Source organism: Lissotriton vulgaris, chromosome 2_1, assembly GCF_964263255.1.
Source record: "Lissotriton vulgaris chromosome 2_1, aLisVul1.2, whole genome shotgun sequence".
Classification (NCBI taxonomy): Eukaryota; Metazoa; Chordata; class Amphibia; order Caudata; family Salamandridae; genus Lissotriton; species Lissotriton vulgaris.
The window spans coordinates 225,372,042-225,397,554 of record NC_141687.1 but is presented as its reverse complement, the minus strand read 5'-3'; the positions used below and the strand labels follow the sequence as shown (position 1 = coordinate 225,397,554).

The window sequence follows — 25,513 nt, the reverse complement described above, 5'->3', positions numbered from 1 at the left end:
GTCATTTAGAGGGTTTAGTCACCCAAAGGTAGGTAGCCTATTGGCTACTATCTGGTACTCCCCTTTAGACCCATAAATTGAACATTTAGGTAGTACCCCTTGACCCAGAATTTTAGATTAAACTGATTTAAAGAAGAAAAGGACAAAGAAGAGCTGCTGAACCCAAGGATGGAGACCCTGCCGAGGAGTTTTGGCACAAACCCTGCCTACCGCTTCAAGACTCCACAATCGAGGTGAACTGTCTTGTCCTGCTGCTGTGTGGCCTCTAAGATCCCCAGAGGAACACCAGCCTTCGCCAATTGCCAAGAACTCCCTTGGAGTATAGGGGCTACGTCCCTGCAGTCCACAGGCACTGAAAACCACAGAGTCCGGTCCACAGACTTGTGGCTCACCAGCCCGACCAATGAAGCAACCAACCAGAAAGAGGCACTCATGCCCTGGAAGGACAGATCTGTCTCCCCCTCAAGTGTGGAGGCACCAGAACTAACCAGAGCCAAGCAGTACCAATCTCTGAGGTACTGGACACCCTGCACCAAGACCAACCACAAGAGTCCAGTCAGGACTTCAACTTCCCAGGAAGCCAACAACTGTCAAGGGACCTCAGCATCCCTGAGACCCACTCCGGGAGTGGCCCAGCAGTCCTGAAATCGTTCCTGCCAACTGTCTGCTCCTGACTGTCACCTTTGCTCACAGATTCCAGCCGTCCTACCTGCTCAGCACCCAAACCGCCAGGCCTGGGTAGCGACAAACTGGCTGTGCTCCTGCGCTTCTGAGTCCCTTGCGATCTGAGCCTCCGCTTGGGAGCTCTAAGACTTGTCTACAAGTCCTAATTCAGAGCCGGTCTGTTGCTCTGTAGCCCCCCTTCTTCTTAGCACGTCATTTATCAATGCCTTCAGCAGTGTGCTCCCAGTCGAATCCGGGACTCTTCAGATAAACTGCTGGCAGAACGTTGTACCTTGCTTACTACCACTCTGAACAAAGAAGATGAACCCTTAGAACCGCCCGATTTTCTATGCATTTCTGCTTTTCCTCCCGTAGGAATCCATTGTGCGTAACTGAGCACAACTGTGAACTATTTTTCAAACAGTGCTTATCATTAAACAAAGTTCTTGGTTTGTCAAAATATACACAAATAAGTATTATTTTTCTAAATTGGTCACGGATTTATTCTTTGAGGGGGTGTCATATTAACTGCCTCTATGAGTACAATAAATACCACTCTATTATAAGCCCAACTGCTCATCCACACTACCACACATAGTGCGTTAGTATTATCTTCTTTTTCCTCTGTCAGCCAATGAGGGACTCACTGGACCCCTTGCACAGTGTTCTTCTTTTTAGTGCACTATACAGAGACAGCCAGCTTCCTACAGTGTGTGGATATTCTATCACAAATAAATGTCTGCCTAAGCTTCTTAATATTCCTTGCACAGTTGATGGTTCATATTCTTCTCAACTTTGTTTAGATAAAGAGCAGGTGAAATCGGATATGGGTTCATCCAGTACTTTTAATGATCTACTTTGCCCTCCTATTTTCGGTTAATTAGTTTAAAAATGTTCTTTTTTATTTCTTGCCCTGAAATAATTCCTTTGTTAAGTCTGCAAAGTTCTAGGAGGCCATTTCTATCTTATACAGTATTTTTTTTACTTGAGTAGTAGTATACTGGCAGTGGTTTGTGACTCAGGAAATCATTTTACTTTGGGTTATTTACTTGAGTCTAACTGAGCTAAAGCTTTCAGCGTGTCATTTATAAATGTATATTTGTTATAACAAGAAACACCCTAAAGAACGGTCTTTAACAGTTTCTTTGGTGCATTTTATTCTGGTAAGTTCCTGTAATTATATAGTGTAACTTTCTAAGTTTAAAAATTGGGGCACCTTTGACTTGTGCCTTTTCCTCCTGAAAAGTACTTTGCTCTTTAACGTATTTCCTTGTATTTAACTTCTTGCATGACGAGGTAGAATTGCCCAGTTGCAAATGCCTGCAGATTTTCCTCTTTGAATTATCTGTGTAGAGAGTAGACAGACACCATCACAGTCTGCTCAATCTTCAACAGTTTCTCGCTTTTCAATACAGCGTGAGCAAGGAAGCAACGTGACGTTTTGACTTTTCTTTGAAGTCGCCATGTGGAGCAAGGCTCTGTGGACTGGCGTACTATGAAATGCTTGTCAGGTCTATCCTTTTCAGCTGGCAATTGCTAGTCGCGTTTCACATTATTTTGTTAGCAGAGAGGAGTAAATGAACTGAGCTTTAAATTCTTTTTTTTTTTTTAAAGATAGAGCATAAGAATGTAGTCCACCGCACTGGATGTTCGTCAGAGATATCTTTTTTGTTGTGGTAACTGCCGTTAGACATGTAATGGCAGCCGGAAGACAGTTGAGTGGCGCACTTGAACTGTAGTACGTCACAACAGAGGTTTATGAGCTGTGTTAACCAAAGTCGTGCCACACTTGCAGTAAGTTATCACTTTAAAAAAAATCCTGTTCACCATAGTGAAAGGGTATTATAACAGTAAATGAAATATAAAAAAAAATTATAATCTCCGAAATTTATATGGTAATTCTACTTTTTTCTCTGCAAAACAGGGTAGAAAATGTTGATGCAGAGGCAGGTTTATCTAATTGTTAAAGATCTGTTTAAAAGAACATTGTTTCTCCATGTCCTTGAAGTCCAGTCAATGGGTTTCTATTACAGACAGGTAGAGGGAGCCAAGAACAATTGTGTCAAGTACTGAAATACACACTAAAGAAATACTACAATTAAACCCAGCAATGAATATTACAAAAGTGCCTCTACTCCAGAATGAGAACAATTTTATTTTACAGCTATAGGTGGTAAAATCGTCAACAATGATCAAATCTCACACCTTTCTAAAAGATATAACTTTTGCAACTAATGCTATCATCCATTTATAATTCGAAGTGACTCACTCATACTCTTTTCTGGTACTGAGAACACTCCTTTGTCCAGAACTGAATCTTTTATAGTTTTACATTTTGAATTACTCCCACTGTTACATTGAGAAGTCCTGTTAAAATCTTCCTTAGAGCAGTACTAAATCACAAACAATTGGTTTCTTGCATAATGGATTCCTTTGTGCACTTTCCTGCACAAGGGAAACTATTATTGTATGCTGGATAAACGTAAGAGGCACTACCAACAAGCACACATTTGGTACTGGTCTATCGAAGAGAGCCTTCAGTTATGATTTCCACGCTCAAGTAAGAGCACTCTACAGCCTGAAGTGTTGTATGTACCTTTGGCGGCAAGCTACTAACCTTACTGTTGAAGTGCAAGACAATTTGCTGGAACTCTTATTAACTTCAAATACGAATTCAAGTATTCCACTGAGAGAGAACTTCAAAAGTACATGTGGTCTCTGGGGAGGAGTAACTTGTATATCAACTTCACTATTTGAACTGAGGGAGGAAGATGGGCACTTAAGTTTGATGTTTCTTGCCGTGTTGGTTAGGTATGATGGGCTCTGTGGGGCACTATTAATAAAGTCCATATGTAAATGCAATAAATCAATTGTTGGTGAAGAAATGCACTGTTCAATTAGAATACCTTAAAGCTTCATAATCACACTTCACATTTCATAAAGTGAGCACATGATATTGGCAAGTATTACATGGAAAGTTTGTCAAAGAAATACAAATCTCAAGCCAAGAAAAAAGATAGTAAGGCAGTAGAATTAAAACAACCCAAAAACAATATTTAACGAGATACCTCTTCAGCTTCTTGATGACTGGAATTACCATCGACCCAACTCTGTGCTGTATTCATTTGATGCCTAAAAATAGGCTTCCATAAAGGAGAAGCAAGAACTGATGTAACTTTTGCAGGTGGCACATCAGCAGCATTACCCAACTCTGAAACAAATTAAATGAAAACTAACTCTATTAGTCTATGTGTCACTGCATACATGATTATAGCAAAAGGAATTATTCAAATAATACAGAAAACAATATATAGCATGTCATCAGGTTTTCATACACATGTATGCATGATTTATCTAGCAAGTATATATTCTCATGCAAATTTAAATGTTAGAGCTCACTCAGCGATGTAATTAAAGAAAACAACTAAATAATTTCTTCTGCAATTTAGAAACAATAGTTTGTATTCTGAGCCCAATTGAGCGACCACTTTGAGGCTTCAATCATTTTAACTACTGAAATTTATGGTTCAAATCTGGAGCGAATTTAAAGCTCAGAGATTCATGTTTCTTATCTATATTCCTTTACATTTGCACTACATTAAAATATCCAAACATCCCTTGGCATGGACAGTGTTGTACATGTAGGATTGCGGTCTTTGTACAACACCAGTGCTTAATGTATTCAACAATAATTTAAAAAAATGGCAGAGCCCAATGAACAAGTTACTTACCTTCGGTAACTAGATATCTGTAAGAAACATTAGTTAGTGAGATTCCTTACCTTAAAATTACCACTAGGCATCAGTCTGGATCTGGAAAGTTGTCAGCAGTACCCCTGCGCGCCAGAAGGCAGCATTGTGTGGCTCTGCGTCGCTGAGATGACGTCGCAGCAGCAGCTACTTAGACGCCGCCATCACGCTCGGACGTCAGTTCTGTACACGGCTTTCCACGCCAGGAACGCAGCGCCATGCAAGATACTGGACACTGGTGCATTGAAACTAGGGCCCTGAAAGCGATGACCGTAACCCTAGAAATCAGTTCGCAGAACGAGGAGGATGGGTGGGGCGGTGAGGAATCTATCACTAACTAATGTTTCTTACAGATATATCGTTACCAAAGGTAAGTAACTTGTTCATCTGAAACAAACAAGTAGCAATAAGATTCCTTACCTTAGAATAGATACCCTAGCAATACAATGGTGGGTCTGCGGACCAAGATCACACCAGGAAGTCCCCGAGAACAGTACTGCAAAAGGAGCGGTCTCTCCGGACTTGGCTGTCCAGGCAATAGTGCTTAGTAAAAGTATGCAACAAGGCCCACATAGCTGCCTGACAGATGTGGCAGCCGTCGCCCTGTTGGAATGGGCGTGCAGCCCCACCGGAGGCTCCTTCTTCGCCAGAGAATAACAGGCTTTAATACACAAGACGACCCATCAGGAGATAGTCCACTTGTTTACGGCCCAACCTTTCTTGGCGCCCACGTCGCCAACAAAGAGCTGGTCATCCACCCGGAACTGTTGTGTGCGATTCAGGTAAAACGAGAGCGCACGTTTTGGGTTCAGACGGTGGAGCCTCTCTTCCTCTATGGAAGGATGCAGAAAGAAGGTGGGCAAAGTGATGGTCTGCCCGATGTGAAAGGCAGTGACAACCTTTGGCAGAAAGTATGGACGTGTTCTGAGCACAACCTTGTCCAGATGGACAGACAGAAAAGGAGGTTTGCAAGAAAGAACCTGGAGCTCACTCACTCTCCTGGCAGAGGTGATGGCAACCAGGAAAGTAGTCTTCAAAGTTAACAGACAAAGATGACAGTTGTGAAGAGGCTTAAAGGGAGCGCACATCAAGTATGTAAGAACCAGGTTCAAGTCCCACTGTGGCATAATAAAGGGAACGCGCAGCGGGTGTGCCGTCTGCGTGCCAAAGCCGCGCCAAAGTGGTGCCCGTCTGCGCCCGTCCGCGCTAAGAACGCGCCTAGCGCCATTACTCCTGGCCCCTTGTTATCTCACTTTGGAAATGAGGTAATTACATATACCAGCATTCAACTAAGGGGCCTAAGAAATACCAGGGGAGGTTCCCATTGTTCTCATTTTCACTCTGACTCTTTTTAATCAACAGTCCTCTCAATGCTCAAATTGTCCATTTAAACTAACGCTTCCTTTTCAAAATACGCATTCCACATCCACAGAAAAAAGTTAAAAACCAAACATACTTACTGTGCGCTCATTAACGCTCATTAACGCCCGTTCTCTTATCAAACATAAAGAGGAGATTAATGACCTAATAAGTAGTCACAATATAGATATCCTTTTCATTACCGAAACTTGGGCGGACCAAGCTTCTGGCCCAGATTTCTGTATAGCTGTGCCGGATGGATACCATGTAGTCAGGCAGGATAGATCCTCAGGGAAGAAAGGCGGTGGTATAGCTATTGTATATAGAAAAAAATTTGAAACAAGGATAGAATCCATTGATATTGATTCTGCTGAAGCAGTAAACTTTTCCATTATGCTTTCCCCTGCGCAATCCTTTAAAGGTACTTTTCTTTACCGTCCACCAACCCTTCGCTCTTCATTCCTGGCATGTATCAACACTCTATTAGAACCCATAGCAGCTAACATTGATTACACAATATTAGGAGATTTTAATTTTCACTTAGAAGCTAACAATGATAGGGACTCTTCAGGCCTTATCTCGCCTCGGCGGGTCTTAAACTATTGATTACTCCTCCCACCCATCAAGCGGGACATACCCTTCATGGTATATTTACTAATAACTCAAATATCACTGTCTTCAGTGAAACCGTTAATATGGACAGATCACGCAGCGGTAATGTTCACAATTGTAACCAGAAATTATAAAAATTTACAGACTAATAATCGTTCTCATGGCCAATTCCGAGACTGGAAGAACATAGACGGTTCTATTTTGCAATCTACTCTGGCTTCCACTCAACCAAAGGAAATAATAGACCCCAATGTAGCTGCAGAGAATTATAACGTTTGGCTCAATAACGCTTTTACTGCGCTAGCACCTTTAAAAAAAAATGCTACCCAATCGTAACATACCGTTTGCCCCTTGGTTCACAAAAACCCTTAGGTTCGAGAGGCAACGTTGCAGAAATTTAGAAAGACGTGGCGCCAAAACTATGATGATAACGATAAAGATCTATATAAAAAAGCCTTGACTGAATATAAAAAGCTTCTAATTACAGAAAAACGAAAGTTCTATCTTGAGCAAATAGAATTAGCTAAAAATTCTACTAAACAACTTTATCAAGTTGTTACAAAATTATCCATTCCACCAGTAAGTATTACTACAAAATCGTCCCAAAATCTGTGTAATGACCTAGCAGATTTTTTTAAATCCAAGGTAAATGATGTTTTTTCCAACTTTGCGGCTAAGATGAGCACTGAACCCATTAGTTCTAATAGGAATGACCCCTCTTCTCTTACAATTTTCAATGAATTTAAGCAAATTTCTCAACTGCAGTTAGAGGAACTTATGATTAGTATTAAGTCAGGGTCTCCTTTGGACCCATGTCCCCCTCTGATTCTTAAACCAGTGATTTTTTCTGGTTGTAAAGGATGTCCCTAAATATGAAGCCTACTAGGACGTAATTACAAAGCCAAACGATCGCAAACTGTATCACCAATTACGAGTAGGCTCGTTACCCGTGAGAGAGCTTACGCACTCCTGGTCAACTGGTGGTAGCGACAAGTGTCCCTTCTGTGTAACAGCAGTAGAAAATATTGAACATCTTTTTTTCTGTTGCCCTAAGTACTTGTTACCCAGGAAAGTTTGGCTTTTGCCAGTCTGTCGCCTATTAGGTACCAGATCGGCAGTGGCAGCGGCAGCGACTAGGATTCTTAAAACAGATACTTCAACCCCTATTGCCATTGGTGTAGCAAAATTTGTGAGCTGGGCATGGTCAATTCGTTCTCGCAACCTTGGCAAATGAAGTTCCCACAGTACATGTTTTTATATCTTTTAGCTCGAATGTAGTATTGTTTATGTAGTAAGGGGTCTTTTTGTTTTTGTACATCATTGTCTAAAAATGTAATACTTTTCTTAACTTGTTTTTAAAAATGTATATATTTATTATCTTATATGTAAGGGTATGAACTGCTTTTTAACATGTATTTGTCTTTTATGATGCAAATCGAATAAAGACCTCTTGAAAGTGAAAAAAAAGTGATCAATCTGATAGCCCCAAATCTTACAAATATTTGTAATTCTATGTTCCTGTAGGCTCTTACCCGTCAATCTGGAAGAAAGCGATCATAAAACCATTACTGAAAAAATCAGATTTGGATCCTTTAGAACCTAAAAGTTATCGACCGATTGCATCTCTTCCCTTTCCCTCTAAAATATTTGAGAAGATTATGAACTGTCAACTGACGGATTACATTGATCAAAATAATCTTCTTGATGAAACTCAATTTGGGTTCAGGAAAGGGCACGGGACGGAGACTGCATTGATTAAAGCAGCAGATGAAGTCAGAGTGATTTTGATCAGGGAGGAGCAGCAGTCCTGATTTTATTGGACTTGTCTGCGGCCTTCGACACGGTCGATCACAACATCTTGATCGACCGTGTAGCCCATATTGGCATCCAGGGTAAAGCCAAATCTCTTCTGACTTCCTTTCTGTCTGGCCGCAATCATTCTGTTAAACAGGGTAGTTTCTATTCCCCTGTTTTTACCTTACCATGTGGTGTCCCCCAGGGATCCTCGCTAAGTCCGACACTATTTAACATCTATGTGTTGGACTTGGCGAGGGTCATTAAAACATATGGAATAGGAGTGACATAATAAGCAGATGACACCCAGTTGGTACTGGCCATCCACAACAACGGAGGAACAGTTGCGGCTAATTTTCAGGAAGGTATGATGGCTATCAGCTTCTGGATGGATCATAATTGTTTGAAATTAAATTCTGACAAGACGGAGGTCATGGTCTTTGGAAAACTGACCCCGTCTTGGTCCCCAGTCTGGTGGCCATCGGACCTAGGAGCCCCCCCAATACCTGTTATCAAAGTCAGGAATTTGGGGGTACTATTTGACAATAAGCTATCCTTTTTGAACCAGGCTAATGCAGTAGTCTCCTCATCCTTTTACACTCTGAGGATGGTTAAGAAACTACTACCTTTTCTTCCTTCTGGCGCAGGCAAAACCCTAATGTGTACTTTAGTACTCTCTATCATCATCATCATCAATCAATAAGCTTTATTCGGTTGAAACAAAGCAACCATAAAAGCACAATACAATTTTTAAAATACATTCATATCAATACATGATAAAAAGAGATACCATACCAAAAAAAGATGAGTTCATACATACAATAGATTCACCACAGTATTACAAAATGGTTTTAAATTATGCGAAAGTGCAAAGTGCATTAGCAAGAAATTTCATTTGTTTGAAAAAGGGGGATACAACCCTCGCTCAATCTAGATGTAAACAGTCTAATCATAGCAACTTTCCCACACTTAATACCGCCTCCCCTGCAGTTCTCCTGGTGTAGCACTAACTATGGTAATAGACAACCCCAGGCATCAGGATTTTATTATCAGACCATTCAAGGATCAGTTTATCAGGTCAATACACCCAATCTGTATCGGAGAGAACAGAAAAACGATTCAGAGTGGGTAAATTATAATTGCTGGGTGTATGGCCTTTATTGCCCCTACAGTGATTCTTTTCTGTCTTTAATCTTACTGGGGCATGTATGCGGTTCTGGGGTAAAAGTCTCTCAATTCCCTTATAACTATTGGGCCGTCACCCCTTTGAGGCTGCCAGCCTTGCAGATAAGCGACGACACGGGGATCCCTAAAATTTACGAGGATCAGATCACCCGCTATATATTTAGTTAGAGGACCCAACCATTTCACCCTTCTGACGTTCAAAATTTTCCCGACGATGTTTGGTAGGAGGGGCCTGATCTTTGTTAGCCAGAAAGATACCTTATTTGTCAATTCCGCTTGTCCCTCGATCTTACCGTTACTTAATTCGGGCACACCTGAAAGAATACATACAAATGGAGCGGCCTCCGGCGGTAGATCAATTTGGTTGATTTTTCTTTGCCTATAGCAGTTGTTGGAGAGAGTCCCCACTAAGGGCGTTGGATCATTGGTCGACCCTACTTTGTTATCAGAGCTCTGTGGTATTACCATTTTTGGTGGTGTCTGCCGAGTATTGGATATTAGTGGCTTTTTAGGTTTTTTAGGGGCAGATGACTGGGTTGGGGGGGTACTGCTTTGTGTCAAAGTTATTGGGAGATCGTCAGTGGCTGGGGGTTCTACCTTGTTAGCTCCTACCAGACTTTCTAAAAGTATTGCGTTTGCCTTCATTGTCTCTTCTATAGATGTTACTTTTTCCCCTATTACCATAATTCTTTTAACCAATGGGGATATTAAAGATTTGACAATAAGTTCAATCAGGGCCAATGGGTCAGTTGGTATGATAGATAGGGGAGAATCTGAAGTTGAGCATGCCCTGAATGATTTCGGGGTATTGCTAGTGGCTGAGGGGGAACTTGCATACCGCTTTCTTTTAGTAGGAGGAGTCTGAGGGTTAGTTATTAAAAGAGTGCTATCTTTAACTGAAGTTAGAGAGGGGGTTCCCAGGTAGATTACTTTAGGATTGGGTGGTGTGTTATGCTTAGGACTTATAATTATTGGGGCGCCTGTTTGCTTATTTCCCTCTTCAATCCCGGTGTAATTAGTTTTACAAAGCGCGTTGAGTTCTTCCATTAAGGATAGTGATTGGCAGTAGTTAGCTGTCACCAAAGGGGATTCACTACTGGATTTTAAATTGTCCAAAGTCCCCTTCCCAGGCCCCCCATGGGAGTTAGTATTATTTATGGCCCCTTTACCAACCATAATGTGGGATGTTTATATATATGAGACAAATATGGAAGCAACAACAAACACCAGTGCTGGGCCAATGTATAACGTCAATAGTCCTTTTCTGTTAGCCCAAGTGTGAGTCAAGGCAGTCACTGTTATGAGTCTATAAGTGTTACCTCCTTTATCCAGTGGAAATCAGGCGAGATGCAAATGGGGTGGCCCTGCCCTGCCTCTTGCAGCCTCTGAGGGCCACAGAGGGCCCGCCCTTTGCCCGGGCTTAGCCCGGCGCCCGCCCGCCCGCGCGCGTCCCGCGGGGCCGGAAGTGAAGGTTGACTGAAATAGGCTCCGATAGCAAGTGGGTGTGGCCGCCGCCTCCCGAGTCATCCCGCTGCCTCCAGGTATGTCCGTGGACTTCTCTGTGCACTTCTCTGTGCTCACGCTGCGCCTCCCGCGAAGCGGGAGACGCGAGGTCTGATTTCAATCCCCTGGTAGCAAGGGGGTGTAGCCACCGCCTCCCGAGTCCTCCCGCTGCCTCCAGGTATGTCCGTGGACTTCTCTGTGCACTTCTCTGTGCTCACGCTGCGCCTCCCGCGAAGCGGGAGACGCGAGGTCTGATTTCAATCCCCTGGTAGCAAGGGGGTGTGGCCACCGCCTCCCGAGTCCTCCCGCTGCCTCCAGGTATGTCCGTGGGCTTCTCTGTGCACTTCTCTGTGCACACGCTGCGCCTCCCGCGAAGCGAGAGACGCGGGGTCTGATTTCAATCCCCCGGTAGCAAGGGGGTGTGGCCGCCGCCTCCCGAGTCTTCCCGCTGCCTCCAGGTATGTCCGTGGACTTCTCTGTGCACTTCTCTGTGCTCACGCTGCGCCTCCCGCGAAGCGGGAGACGCGAGGTCTGATTTCAATCCCCTGGTAGCAAGGGGGTGTGGCCACCGCCTCCCGAGTCCTCCCGCTGCCTCCAGGTATGTCCGTGGGCTTCTCTGTGCACTTCTCTGTGCACACGCTGCGCCTCCCGCGAAGCGAGAGACGCGGGGTCTGATTTCAATCCCCCGGTAGCAAGGGGGTGTGGCCGCCGCCTCCCGAGTCTTCCCGCTGCCTCCAGGTATGTCCGTGGGCTTCTCCGTGCACTTCTCTGTGCACACGCTGCGCCTCCCCTACTCTCTAAAATTGATTACTGCAATGGTTTGTTACTAAACGCCCAAGAACAAGTTCTGAATAAAATGCAGTTAATTCAAAATGCGGCCGCCAGAATTTTGACAGGCACACCAAAATTTTCTTCCAACACCCCCATTGTTCGCCAACTCCATTGGCTCCCGGTCAGGAGTCGCATCAAGTTTAAGGCGCTCTGTATTACTTATAAAGCTATGAATAATACAGGCCCAGAATTAAAAAAAAAAGCTTTATGGACTTACTTGCCCAAAAGAACGCTACGTTCATCTGCAGCTCTCCTGCTTTCAGTTCCGCGATCAAAAAAAGTGAACTGGGGTGATAGACGATTCATAGTATCTGTATCTAGACTCTGGAACTCTATCCCTCTATATATAAAAATCAGTCCATCCTTAATGACTTTTCGGAAACTGCTAAAAACATGGCTTTTTACTCAATAATAAATTAGAACCCCTCCTGAGCTTTGGATCCAGCAGCGCAGAGACACCTGAGGGTATTTGCGCGCTATACAAGTTGTATAAATAAATAAATAAATAAATAAATAAATAAATAAATAGGAGGGAAAAGGGTAATGCCTTTGAGGAATCGATTTACAACAGGGGACTTGAAAAGAGAGGGCTGATCAGGAAGCATTAGAAAGGCTGAAATAGCAGAAAGGTAGCCCCTGATAGTGCCCAGAACAGAGCCCTGCTGGGCCAAACAAAGAAGGAACAGAAGGTCTTATGAAAGAGGGGCAGAAAAGGGATCCACTGCCTTTGCTGTGCACCATGCCACAAACTTGTTCTACCTGCAGGCGTATGCCATCTTAGTGGAGGGACGCCTGGCTGCCAGAATGACATCACAGACTTCAGGAGGCAAGTCGAAAGGAATCAACTGCCGCCGCTCAATCTCCATGCGAAGAGGTGGAGTCTGGACAGGTTCGGGTGGAGGACCGTCCCCCTGCTGCTGTGACAGAAGATCCTGCAGAAGAGGCAGACGAATCGGGGATCGATGGTCATACTGAGTAGTTCGGGATACCAAACTCTTCTAACCCAGTCCGGAGCCACAAGAGTAACTTGGGCCCGGTCACGCCTGATCTTCTTCAGCACTCTGGGCAGAAGTGGTATAGGCAGAAAGGGGTACAACAGACCGCAACTCCACTCGCGATGATAAGCATTGCCTAGCGAGTGCCACCTTGGAAATCCCAACATGCAGAACAGCTGACATTGCGCGTTCTCTTCGGTGGTGAACAGATCTAACCAAGGCTCTCCCCACTGTTGAAAGAGACCTGCCACCACCTCCGAGTGAAGACGCCATTCGTGATCCACCATGAGCCGGCGGCTGAGTTCGTCCACCCTGGCGTTCAGGGAACTTGCCAGGTGTTGCACCACCAGGGACATGCTCCGATGTTCCCGCCATGTCCAGAGACAAAGAGCCTCCTGACATGGGGTCCACGACCACACGTCGCCTGGTTTGTTGCAGTACGACATGGGGGTGGTGTTGTCCATGAACACCTGCACTACTCTTCCTCTGACAGAAGGAAGGAATGCCTTCAGTGCAAGACAAATCGCCTAAAACTCCAGAAGGTTGATGTGGAGCCCGGACTCTGCCGAGACTAGAGGCCTCTGATCTCTGTCTCTCCTATGTGGCCGCCTCATCCCAGTAGTAACACATCTGTCTCCACTGTGAACTCTGGCTTGGGAAGGGAGAGGGATCTGCTGTTGACCCAATCCTGGTCCGTTAGCCACCACTGCAGTACGAGTTACTTTCCTTCGGTAACTATGTATCTGGTAGAGATGATTCTAGACGCAGATTCCTTAACGTAGAATTATCCCCAGGCGTGAGACTGGATCTGGAAATCCTTTTCCCAGCATCCCTGCGTGCCGGTGGTACAGCATCACGCGGCTCCGCCCGCGTACGTGACGTCAGCGAGGTCACAAGTCCCACCCCGGCGCTCCTACATCAGTTTCTTTCTTTTCCGCGTGCAACGCGGATCCGGTTCTTGCTCGGAGTCTGTTTAGGCCCTTTTTCCTTCGATCTTGGTGTATTGTGGGAACAGTGCGCGGTTGCCTTCAGGCTTCAAAACGTGTACGTCTTGTGGACGCTTGATGTCGGCGACGGACCCTCACCTCATTTGTATGGGGTGCTCGGGGGAGGATCACGACTCCACGGACTGCGAGGTGTGTCAGCAATTGAAGCCGAAGTTGCGGCGGGAACGCCGCATAAATCTCCTCTCGGCTTGCATGTCCAGATCGGCTTTGTCTACTCGCTCAGCTTCTGTAGAGGGTTTTCAGAGCGGCCGTCGTTGTCGTCCTCATCTATCTACTGTGCCGCAAAAGCGTCGCTCCCCTGTGAGTAAGTGTCACAGTTTGTCCCAGAGGGCTGGTTTCTGGCCTGTTGGGGGCGTGAGCTCTCTCCACGAGTGATGTGGCCCAGCGTTTCGTCCCCCTATCAACCGTTCCCCGGTGAGGGGGCGTTGAAAGCCCAAATGGAGACATATGCGGAGGCTTTGCAGGCCTTGCTGGCTTCTTATTCTCCTTCTTAGCCTCCTGGGACGCCGGTGGGGCCCTCCGCACTATCGCCGGCGGCTTCAGCCCCGATGCCGATTGGTTCGGCTCCAGGTTTGGAGGATGTGTTGCAGTTGTGATTAAATATAAATGTGAAATGGCTTAAATCAATAGATTCGGCAGGACCAAATGTACAAAATGCTCTTCCAGCGAACCTGACTGTCAAGGCAATAGTTTTCTTTTTAATGTGTGCACTGATGCTCATGTAGCACTCGGACAGATATTCAGGACAGGCACTCTGCATGCTAGCACTGTAGTAGCTTCCTTGGCTCGAGTGAAATAGGCTTCAAACCTTAAGGTAGCTGCTTCTAGGCTAGCACATAGCAGATTTTAATGCACAGGACTATCCACCTAGTTAGTTTCTGTACTTCCTTGTCTTGCCTTTCTTGGCTGCTGAGAAGCCTACAAACAGTTGATCAACCACCCGATAGTCCCCGATTCAATCAATGTAGAAACACCGGAGCGCTGTCTTGAGGTCCAACGATGCAGTCTCTCCTCCTCTTTCGCAGGGTGAAGCAGGGTAAAGAGACACATAAAAGAGATAGCTCACAGTGTGGAAAGATGTTGCTATCTTTGGCAGGTATACACTGATTTTGAAGGTGGATGCTCAGCTGACAATCACATCAACAACTTTGGTATGAAAATCAAAGGAGAATGGCAGTCACCACTCAATCTTGACACATGTAGGTGAAAAGTGAGAAGGCCCAGGTGCCGGGCCCTGCCCTGTTGCTGTGACAGTAGATTCTTCCAAAAGCGGCTGCTTGATTGGAGACAGGTACTAATGCCCAACAATTCTGGATAGCACACTTCCATGGTTCAATATGGAACCAACAAGGTGACTTGAAGTCAGTCAGTCTTGATCTTCTCCAGGATTTGAGCCAAGACTGGTAGAGGCAGAAGGAACTCTGGCACAAGAAAATAAAAACATGGGGCATTCTCAGCAGGTTTCTCCAAATTTTGGGAATAAGCACTGCACCATCTCCAAGTGTAACTGCCATTCATAATCGGCTAGGCGTGCACAACTGAGTTTGTTCATCTGATGTTCAGATATCCCGCAAGGTGGCTCACAACCAAAGCAATGCCCACTTAAAGATGGGAAGAGTCCCCTGGCACAAGGCTCCAGACACCACTTCTTCCAGTTTGTTGCAGTAGTGCGGTCTGTGAGTTCCAGTACAAGTCTCTCCTCGACGGATGGTGTGAAGACCTTCAAAGCTAAGCCTTAATGCTGGGCCCACTGGACTTAAGATCCCACTGCAGAGCTTACATGTGCCATCTGGCATGCTGGACAGGTTGGATACAGGAGATCAGGAGCTCCAAAAGCCTCAACACCATCTTCATGAGGTCATATCACTGGCTGAAAAATAAGGATCATATACCAAAGTCCCAGACTTTCCTTTCAGCACTTTTCAACACAGCACCTTATCCAGGATTGTTCCAATGAAAGTGTCAGGAACTGACAGCGGCGCCTACCTCGTTTGATATGGACTACAAATCCCAGAAGGCTTTCTGGGAGGAACACGATTATAAATAGACCCCCTGACGCGGAAGTGCGTTGTACGTGATTCTTAGTACTTCTGAATCTGTGGAGACGCCTTTTGGTCCGCACCTGACTTGTCCCGCTTTCGTTTCGCTTCCCGGCTGGGAAGTTGCCCTGATAGAGTCTTTGGATTTGAATCCATTTCCTGCTCGGCTGAGCAGGAGAGTTTACCCTTTTATCCCGCTAGCGGCTGCTGCGGGTTTCCTGACTTTTTCCGAGTCTGGTGAGACTCAAGTCCTGATGTTTCGTGCCTGAAGTTCGGGCTGTGTTCTGCTTGGCTGGGCAGAAGTCTGTGCCTATCCCGCTAGCGGCTGCTGCAAGGAACAGACTGTCGGAGTCCTGCGAGGCTCGTGTTCTTTTCTGAATTACTTTCTTTGGATCTCTCCGCATCTGGGGGAAGTCTCCTTAGGTTCGGTAAGACTTCACATCCTGGCTGGATGTGCAACTATCGGATTATCTTTTGATTCTTTACTTTAGACTGACTATTGTGGAATCGCTCTTACGGATTGTATTACGCTAAACTTTTGCAAAGACTTGTTTTTGGCCTGTGATTTTTCTATCTTCTTGGCTGAGGAGATTCGAACTTTCATTATTTCTTTTATTGATTTTTTTTTTTTTTTGTTAGACGTGTATTAGTGTTCAAAAGTGCAGTACATATAGCAAAGCCTACAACCCTGCGGGCCTGCTGCAAAAAAGCGGTAGATCGTAAGGGTGAGGGTCTGCAGGGGAGGGTGCTCTGCGGCGCCCCACTTGTCTCTGGCATGCTAGACTTCAAGTATTACAGTCACATTACTTTTGTTCAGCAAATAAACAGTTCCATAAGTGACGTCTTATTTTACAATTTTTTCTATAATTAAACCATGAATTCTGCAAACGGAACAGAACAGTTCGTATCGGCGTGTCCCAATGTTCCTTTCGTGGCTGCGCCGCGTCGTGCATTATTTCTTTTATTGATGTTCTCCATTTCTCAAGACTTATTGAGTTGGGTTCTGTTCATCATTCAAAATAGAGGGGAGTGTGAGCCTAGGTACGTATATGGCATACCTGTGTTGATTGGTGTGTAGCATGTTACATGAAGGTATCTCTAATCATTGTTTTGATATTCTAGGAGGTTGCTCCATGCAGAACAGACATCTTATTATTTGAGACGTAGGAAGAGTCCATCTCCATAGCTGTACTTAGGTGTGTGTTATTTTAGCGAGAATTGATGAGTAGCAAGGATACTAGGGTGTGCCCTCATCATTGTAATTTCTCGTTTCAGGTATCCCTTCCACTGCAGCTCCCTCCCTTCCTCACAGAGCATAGATTACCTCTATGCTCTGTGTGTTGATCACTATTTAGAGAGTGGGGAGGTGGACCCCTTTAAGCATTCACTCTGATCTTGAGGAGTACGGACGGATCTTGCCAGAAAGGGTGGATCTGAGAAGGGGTCAACTTTGGCATGTTGATAGTGAACTCCAAAGGTGTAAGGAGGTGGGCAATCGTCTGGATATGGTCTACGACTGCCTGGTGAGAAACCTGGGTGAGTGTGAGCATCTTGAATTAGTCTTTCCACACAAAGGCGTTGAGAGGGCATAGATCTAAAATAGGACGAAGGCCTCTGTCCTTTTTCAGAACAAGGAAGTAGCGTGAGAAGCACCTAATTCCTACTTTTGAGGCTGGAACCTTTTCTATGGTTCCTTTGGCAGAAAGAGCCTGCATATCCTGCTGAACAATGAACATGTGTTCCTCAGGCAGCTGCGTTGGCAAGTGCGGTGGAGTAGAAAGGAACTGGAAGGTATAACCCAATAGACAAGTTGGAGGACCCTAGCGTCCAAAGTGATGTTTTGCCAACATAGGAGATAATGTCTGACCCTGCCTCCTAGAAGGTCAGTGTGTGTCAAAAAGGACACACTAAAGCGTCTTTGCAGTTGTGGTTGCTGGAGGTTCGGGGTACTGAGCTGAACATTGTCCTCAATGTCCTCAACATTGTCTCTGGGTACCATGGCCTCAGCCATAAACTGACTGAGCTAGCTGTTGTCTCTGCAGTGAGATCTGGTGTGGGTGGTATGGAATACCCCTAGTATTGCCACAAAATGGGTAATACTGCTGAGGTAATTGTACAGTAGAGGCAGACAGTTACAGGGAATACTCGGTGGCAAGACTCTCCTTTACAGTGTTCCAAGGTAGTCTCTTTCTTATCAAAAATGCAAAAGCCATGAAATAACATGTCCATCAAACATGCCTGGACATCTACAGATAAGTCCCTATACCTCATTCAGGCATGGCGCCTAAGCACCACACTCATGCCCATTGCTCAACCCAATCAGCCAGTTGTGTTGGGGCCAGACATGTATAACAACTGCATCCTATGGTTAGGACTAAAGGCACCAGTATATCCACTGAAACTTTCGGTAAGATTTGATCAACAGCATCCCATAATGCTTGACTGTAGCAGCGTTAGAGGCAGTTGGCATTAAGTTATAGCAAAGCAAGGCCAGCCGAAGAAAACATGTGCTTGACAAGTTTCCATTCACTTCGATCCACAGCTAGGCGAAGTTGTGAAAAGGCGCTGGGGTTGATTGACTCTGCAGGTGGAAGGTTGGAACATAAGATTTGCAGGGCGTAGGGTGTTGCATCATAAAGTTACGATTCTTGGGTGCCGGCCTGTATTGACGAGCTACCTATTAATTAACTAGAGGGGCTAAACATGGCTTTGACCAACTGCCCAAGAGGTTATCTGTTAAGGTCTCATTAAATGGTAGTAGCGGTTCAGAGGGGTACTGGACAGGCTGAAGAACCCCAGTCAAGACATTAGATCTAACCTCCAGAGTAGGAGGCTGCACTTCAAGGACCTCTGCAGCCCACCTCATGCCAATCACAAAACAGGCACTCTCCTCACTGGCAGGACTGGCTGAGAGACAAGCCCAGTGTCTGGGAAAGTGTTCAGACCACTGGCATTCTGTAGTTTGGTATACTGATTGCCCTCATCATATTGAGGGGTGAATTTGTCCCCTTCATCGTAATCATTATTATCAAAGCCTAATCCAAAGAGCTGATGTAAAGTATAATCTCTACCTTGTGGTAAGGGTAAGTGTGAAGGATTGTCCTAGGTTGTGCCCCTAGAGGATTGATCGTAGCGCAGCCATGCCGAGATTGAGTCCGGCTTAGAGCCCAAGACGACTATGGGTATTGGCTTCTCTTCTGGCATCATTGGCGCCAGTGCAGAACCCGATGGGAGTTCAAAAGGCGCGTGCCCTTCTAAGGACAAGCCAGTCAACAGTATCCTGAGTGAAGGCTACTGAAAATCCTGGGACCAGAAGGCACACCAGAGGGAGACGGAAAGCATGCCAAATATATGCAGCTTGGCTTCTGTAAAGGACTTTAGTTACTGCAACGTCTCAGATGGACCCGTAAATCTGGGCTGCCGGGTGCATCAGGACCAAATCCCAGATCAGCTTCTCAGACATTTAGAAGTGATACTGGGAGACACAATTACGCCTTTGCACTCTCTCTGAAGTAAGAGAGTGGCGGCAAGGGGTGGATTCCCAGTCAGTTTCTTTTACTTCTTTGTAGACTTACCTGAAGACTTAGACCGTGAGGACCTGCCTAAGGAGCGACTTCAGGAGCAGAAACAGGGCTTTCTTTTCGATTTTGAACGGTCATGGCACAGAGTTTTCCGAAGCTTGGACACTAGAGTTTTGCTTCGCTGTCCTGTATAGCCTTCAAGATATGAGCTCAATCAATGCAGAACCTGGAGTCATGCTCCGACCCTAGGCACCACAGACATGCCTTGTGGGTATCTGTTACAGACATCTGTTTGCAACACTTCCTGAAAGGTTTAAATCCTGTCATTTTGGGAGATGACATATCACTTCCACACTGGTTAAAGAACGTTTTTGGAGAAAAATACTCATCGTAAACCAAACTATTAAGCTTTGGATTCCCACATCTGAAAGCGGGGATAGAAAGCACATTATGTCAGCACTTTTGGGTGGCATCTATATACAGCACATTTGTTTCTTCTGGAGTGGAGCGTCAGTGCAGAGCCACATGATTCCATTTACCAGTCCTCACGAGTATTGCTTTTGAGTTTACGGACACATTCTGTTTGGGGAATATAGGAATCTGTGGTTAGATGCATTCAACAGAATGTAATTTTTTTATCAGTTCTTTTTATTACGCAGTTGATTAAGAACACAAGTCATGTTATGTGATCTATAAAGCGCATGGCTGTCCCAGCAAAAGGACGTCTCAGCGCTAAAGAGCAGGGATAGAGAAGAGCTACTGGCTCTACGGAAGCGAGGCACTCGCATCAGATAGAGCCACAGAGCATGGGAGGGAACAAAGTGGCAACCAAGGTTTCTGAGGATCGCCGGGCAGGAGCCCGTCAAACCTTTATGGATGACACAGAGTGCCTTGAACCGGACTCTTTGCGCCACGGGAAGCCGGTGGAGTCGGCGCAGCACCCCTGAGACAGAGCTGTACTTAGGCAATGAAAATAAAGTGTAGCAGGGATTCCATTCTCTTATTGAACTGTGCATAGAGACTTGGAACCTCAGTGAATTAGGATGGCCTAAAACTCACCTCAGTACCCGAAATCCCCTTACCGAGCTAGCTACAGTGTCTCATTGATCATAACAAACTCCCAATGTTTAGACAAACCAGAACATGAACTTAGAATACCTCCGGTTACGTGGAACACAGACACTCTTTCGTTATACTATCATTTCAAACCAGAACGTGGAGTAAATGAGGACACGTGCATATTTGAAATATTTATTTACTAATGCAGGGTTCTCAAACGCAGTATCTTAGATAACACAAGCAAACATATTATAATGAGCAAAGTTATCAGCATAGTTATTAGTCCATAAAAAGCAAAAGGTGACAACATGCTAAAATGTTGAAATGAATAGGAGTTAACAACACCTAATTCTCACCCTCCCTAACTAGCATATTATATAATATCTAAGAAGGTCTCTTTGGGCTTTAGCAGGGCGACCCCATACCTCAATCTCTCAGTGGCAGAGGATCACATCATCTTCCTCCAGCTCTCTGCATGCGAAGCCCCATCAAGTGTGTTTGTGTGTTCTTTGCAAAGCAATATAAAACGCGCCTAAAGCCAGATTTGGCAGCAGCTGCATTTATGTTATGTCTAGGAAAGTGCGAAGATCAGACCTTACAATAGCATTGTGTTTACTTATCCTTCAAGGCTTCAGCACTCACTGTACAGACACCGTATACTAAGCAATGTTATAAGAGCAATAACATATTCTCATATAAATTACAACGCTCTTCTAGGCTGAAAGCTAAAGCAACAATTATGTGTCGTGTGCATAAGCAGCAAAAGTTAAAATGGCGTTTAAACATTTAATAAGCTCATGCTAACTTAACACGGTATATAGGTAAGCAGTAACTATACGACATCCCTCCATGATCCGAGCACGGATAAGATGAGATAAGATAAGGCACGGGGCACATCAAGAAGACAGAGTTCAAGAACAATGAGCCAGGTCAAATTATAAAAATTCAACGAAAACCGCATTTGTAAGTCAATTTAGAAAAAATCCAACTCGTCAACCCAGTTTTCATTTCTGCTCAAGCCAATAGGCCTGGGTAACGAAAAATTCACGCATAATTTTCAAAAAATTTCTAAAAATCATTGTAATTAAAGACGGGGCAATTAATCAATAGTCTTGAAAGGCTCTCAGGACAGGACTGAATATGCATAATATGCAGCAACAGCCTCCAGCATGAACTCACTGTCATCATCCGAAAACAGTTCAGCCATTCAATTCAATAGTGGGAAAGAACATACGTGCTCTTTAAGTACCGGAGCCTCTAGCATCATCAGAGGACAACTCGTTGGGTTTTCAATAAAGCTGTGTGCCAAGAAATCTTGCGCTGCTGCGAGTATGTTCCAATGACCCATTAGTCCATGCATCGCTGCTATGGCCATAATCCCTCCGCCAAAGCAAACCAGCTCGTGAGTAACTATGGGACTCATCAGATGATTAAAATCGACGTCAGGAGACACCGTCTTGCAGAGACACAAATCAAGGGCCCAGTCGAAATCGCAGCTCAGGCAATGAAACACAGGCTGGACACATGTGAAATAGGAAAATCGAAACGATAATCCATATGCCGTGCTTAAGGTCGCAAGCGGCAGCGAGCCATAGTATTCAAGCATCCTGTTGCGGAACAGTGCCAGGTGGGGCTGCGCGGCGTGTAACACAGGACGGGCATCCATTTTTAATAAAGCAAAATATAACCAGAACGCCTGCAGCCAGCGCCAGCAAAACAGGAAATCCACCAAATAAGCTTGAGAATATGAAATGGAAGAAAACAGGAATGACTCCAAATATCTTTTCAAAGGAAGTCACCAGACCACTGCTAACTATTTTAAAAAAGTGTGCGAGGCCAGAAGTGGAGGATGCGTTAAAGATTGAATGAATCAGCTTACTGAAATGCAATGGTAAGTCAGTATTCAAAAGTGCCTGCACCTCTGTGCGGGTGTTTGCGAAGTGAAGGACAAATGTTTCACGAGCCGAACTCAGGGCCACTTCTTTTTGAGACAAAGGGGCTCTTATTCTACTCATTCCATTGAACTCTGCCGTCAAGGTTGGAATTCGCAGCCAGATGGAAACATCTGAATTCCCATGCGGAGGAGGATACAGAACGTTTTTGCAACACACCACACGTTCAGATACAGTTACCACATAAGCAATGCCTTGGATTAACCCACAACAATCTTCATTATTTAAAAGTAAATAACTACCGTTTGCTAGTAATCTGAAAGTTGGAACGATTGCTGGAACCAGTGTACCTTTTAAAACACAGGCCAAATGAGGACGTTCCTGGTTGCAAGAACCATGTAATTGGATATGTCTACACATCAATAAGTGATCTGGTGTTTCCGTGCACTCCTCGCCTTTAAGATAAACCTCCTTCCCATATTTCAGACATCTGTATGTAAATTGAAGTGACCAGGCCTCGTGCAGAAATGCACTACCAAGTGGTTTTTATCGGCCTATCGCATACAATTTGTAAATTTAAATAGAGCAAATGATAGTGTGATTAACCCGTGGAGAAGCCACGTTGCAGCAGTGGTTTCTGCCACAGAAAACGGTAAGGACTCCAGCCTCTCAATGTGTAACATAGAAAAAGATGCATCCCTCATTGAAAGTAAACGTTGCTTTTCAGTCAAATTAAAAGGGGCAAAGAGGGAGGACACGTTCATGTGAATCCAAGGCACTTTTCCAGACTTAAGTGTCTGCAGGGTCCATGCAAATTGCATAATGGAATGCAATTGATTTTGACCATGGTATAACACAGATAATTCATCTTGTACAATATCAACAACAGAAGACACAATATTATCTAACATCTAAATGCGGGAAGAAAGCATATTAATGCTATTATCTACAACTGCAAGCACTTTTTCCAAATTAGCCTGATCAATGGCCCTAAGGCGTTTTGCTGCCTCAATCTGTGAAGTCTTCCAGATTTCATTATAAATCGCATATATCCATCTTTTCGATCTACCACTAGCCGGGCCTTTTATGAAATCATTCAAATCTACATCATCTGTCAGCCTGGATAGATGCAGTCTAACAGATGCCAAAGTAGAATGTTTGAGCCAATTGGGACATAATTTGCCTACTGAATAAGTGTTGACAGAATAGCCAGTTTCAAAACGAGGATCGGGCCTAACCTGAGTAAAGCAGTCAGCTAAACCCAGAAAACGATGTTGCCAGGAATCTGCACTTCTGTGCCACACTAGCCAACCCTTTAGGTTCAAACTGGATATATTAAAAGACAAATTTTGCAAAAAAAATTGTAATTCTCCAATTGAAAAATCAGTAGTATTACTCCAACCAGAATATTCTTCCAAATCAGGTAGGGCAGGAGAATTTAACTTTTTAGAAGTAGCCAATCCAAAGCATGTGGTTTGAAAAATGGTAGAATTTAAAAACAACATATGATTTGGGATGAGACCTGCACGGTGCAAAGCCTCAGTGCCTTGTACCTGCCAACTTTTAGAACCCCAAACGGATTTAAGGTCAATGGTTTCCTTCCACAACTCGTAGCCTTCCACAGCCAACTTGTCTAGAAAGGACTTCGAATACAACAATTTTGTATCGGTAAGTCGAACCTTGGACATGGACTTCTGCGTCATTTTAAAATAAAAGGACTCGGGATTGGACTGATTAAAGTCGGTAAAATAAGTGTACTTTTTAAAAAAAAAGTACCCGAACTGCCATGTAAAGGAGCCGGGCAATATTCCCACTGTGTATAATTAACAGAACTTCGTCTGGAACTTGTTTTATGCAAATAATGATTACCAAAATGTTGGAAGGAAAATAAATCACCATAATTAGCCGATTCAAAGTACAAATCTTCAGGATCAAAAGCAGCATAATATTTCAAATCAGAAAACAACGCTTCTACGGCCTGAATATCCCAATCATCAGAACATATGTTTTGTTTCACCACATCCCCCATGTTCACTCTGAGCACATTAGGGATATTAACAACCTCAGTTGGGCCATGGATTTGAAATTTAACCGCATCCCACACAATCCCATCAAGGACAGGCCAAGCAGTAATATTAACAAAAGTTAAGTCTCTCTTCAGTCTATGTGCGGAATGCAATGAGGAAAGGGGGGCCAATGTTCCATTCAGATGACGAATGCATGTTCGCTCCTCGACATAGTGTCCATTGACAATTCGAAAAAAATAAAATACAAAACCAATTGACATAAAAAGGTAAATCGAAAAAAGCACCTGCCCAATATATGTCCACGGGGGAATCAAAAAGTGTTTTTGATGTAAACTGGCATAGACTGCAAAGGCGTGAGGGAGTCTTTGTGTTATGCGAAACAGTGTCAAAAGAAAACCTGGATTCTGTAGCCAAACGTGTTTGCAAATCAAGCATAGATAAGTCAGTTGGGTATGTGTAATCAAGTTCAACGTTAGTACCAGGCAAAGTACTTTATAAAGGACTGGAAATTGTAGGCATCTCGATGGCCACCTCTGGCTCAGGATCAGAAGCAGTGGCCAAAACAGAATTTCTCACAATCGAAGGACAGGAGACCGTCGGTGTCATACTAAGAAGAATCGGCCACTCTGTGTATCTTGACATTGTCAATTGAGATGAACCTGTTTTCCTTACGACCTGGAAGTGTTGCTAAAATGACTGTTCTTGAGCCCTTCACTCCAAGCACTGGAACCGGAGCCCGATATGAAGGACCAAATTCTTTCTTGTTATCGATCTTCTCTCGAACCAGTTCTCCAACTTGGGGTAGCCAGCCATCTACCGGGATCTGCAACGCATCATAGGATGTGGAGGGCAAGTGTTCCTTTGCGAAACTGTCTCTCGTCTTTTGTAAATCCTGTAAAACATTGCAATGTTCATCTACGTCAAAGGCCGTGGCTTGGGCCACGAAGTCTAGACTGTCATGGTCAGGGACATACATCTTGATACCAAAGAGCATCTCGTATGGGGGCCGCCCACCCAGAGACCTTCTAGGGATATTATTAAGAGCACGCTGCACGCCATTGAGATGGGCCAGCCAGTTTCTGCCAGTGCCTATAACTCGAGCTGTCAATGATTGCTTTAAGTCACGGTTCATTCGTTCCACTACACTATTACCCTCAGGTCTGTATGGAGACGAAAACTTGACTTGGACCCCCATTGAAATCATTGCATCCTTGTACCCCTTAGAGGCGAAAGCCGGACCCTGTTACGAATGTAAGGTACCACAGGCAAAAATCCCT

General features: G+C 44.5%; 1 protein-coding gene across 1 annotated transcript in view; it reads right to left on the bottom strand.

The window, feature by feature from the left end:
- ZZEF1 (zinc finger ZZ-type and EF-hand domain containing 1) overlaps positions 1 to 25,513 on the bottom strand; it is a 1,733,356-nt gene that overhangs the window by 1,069,770 nt on the left and 638,073 nt on the right. The window contains exon 25 of the mRNA XM_086954803.1: positions 3,732 to 3,874. Within this exon, the coding sequence (XP_086810929.1) occupies positions 3,732 to 3,874 (143 nt within the window). The remainder of the gene's footprint in view (positions 1 to 3,731; positions 3,875 to 25,513) is intronic.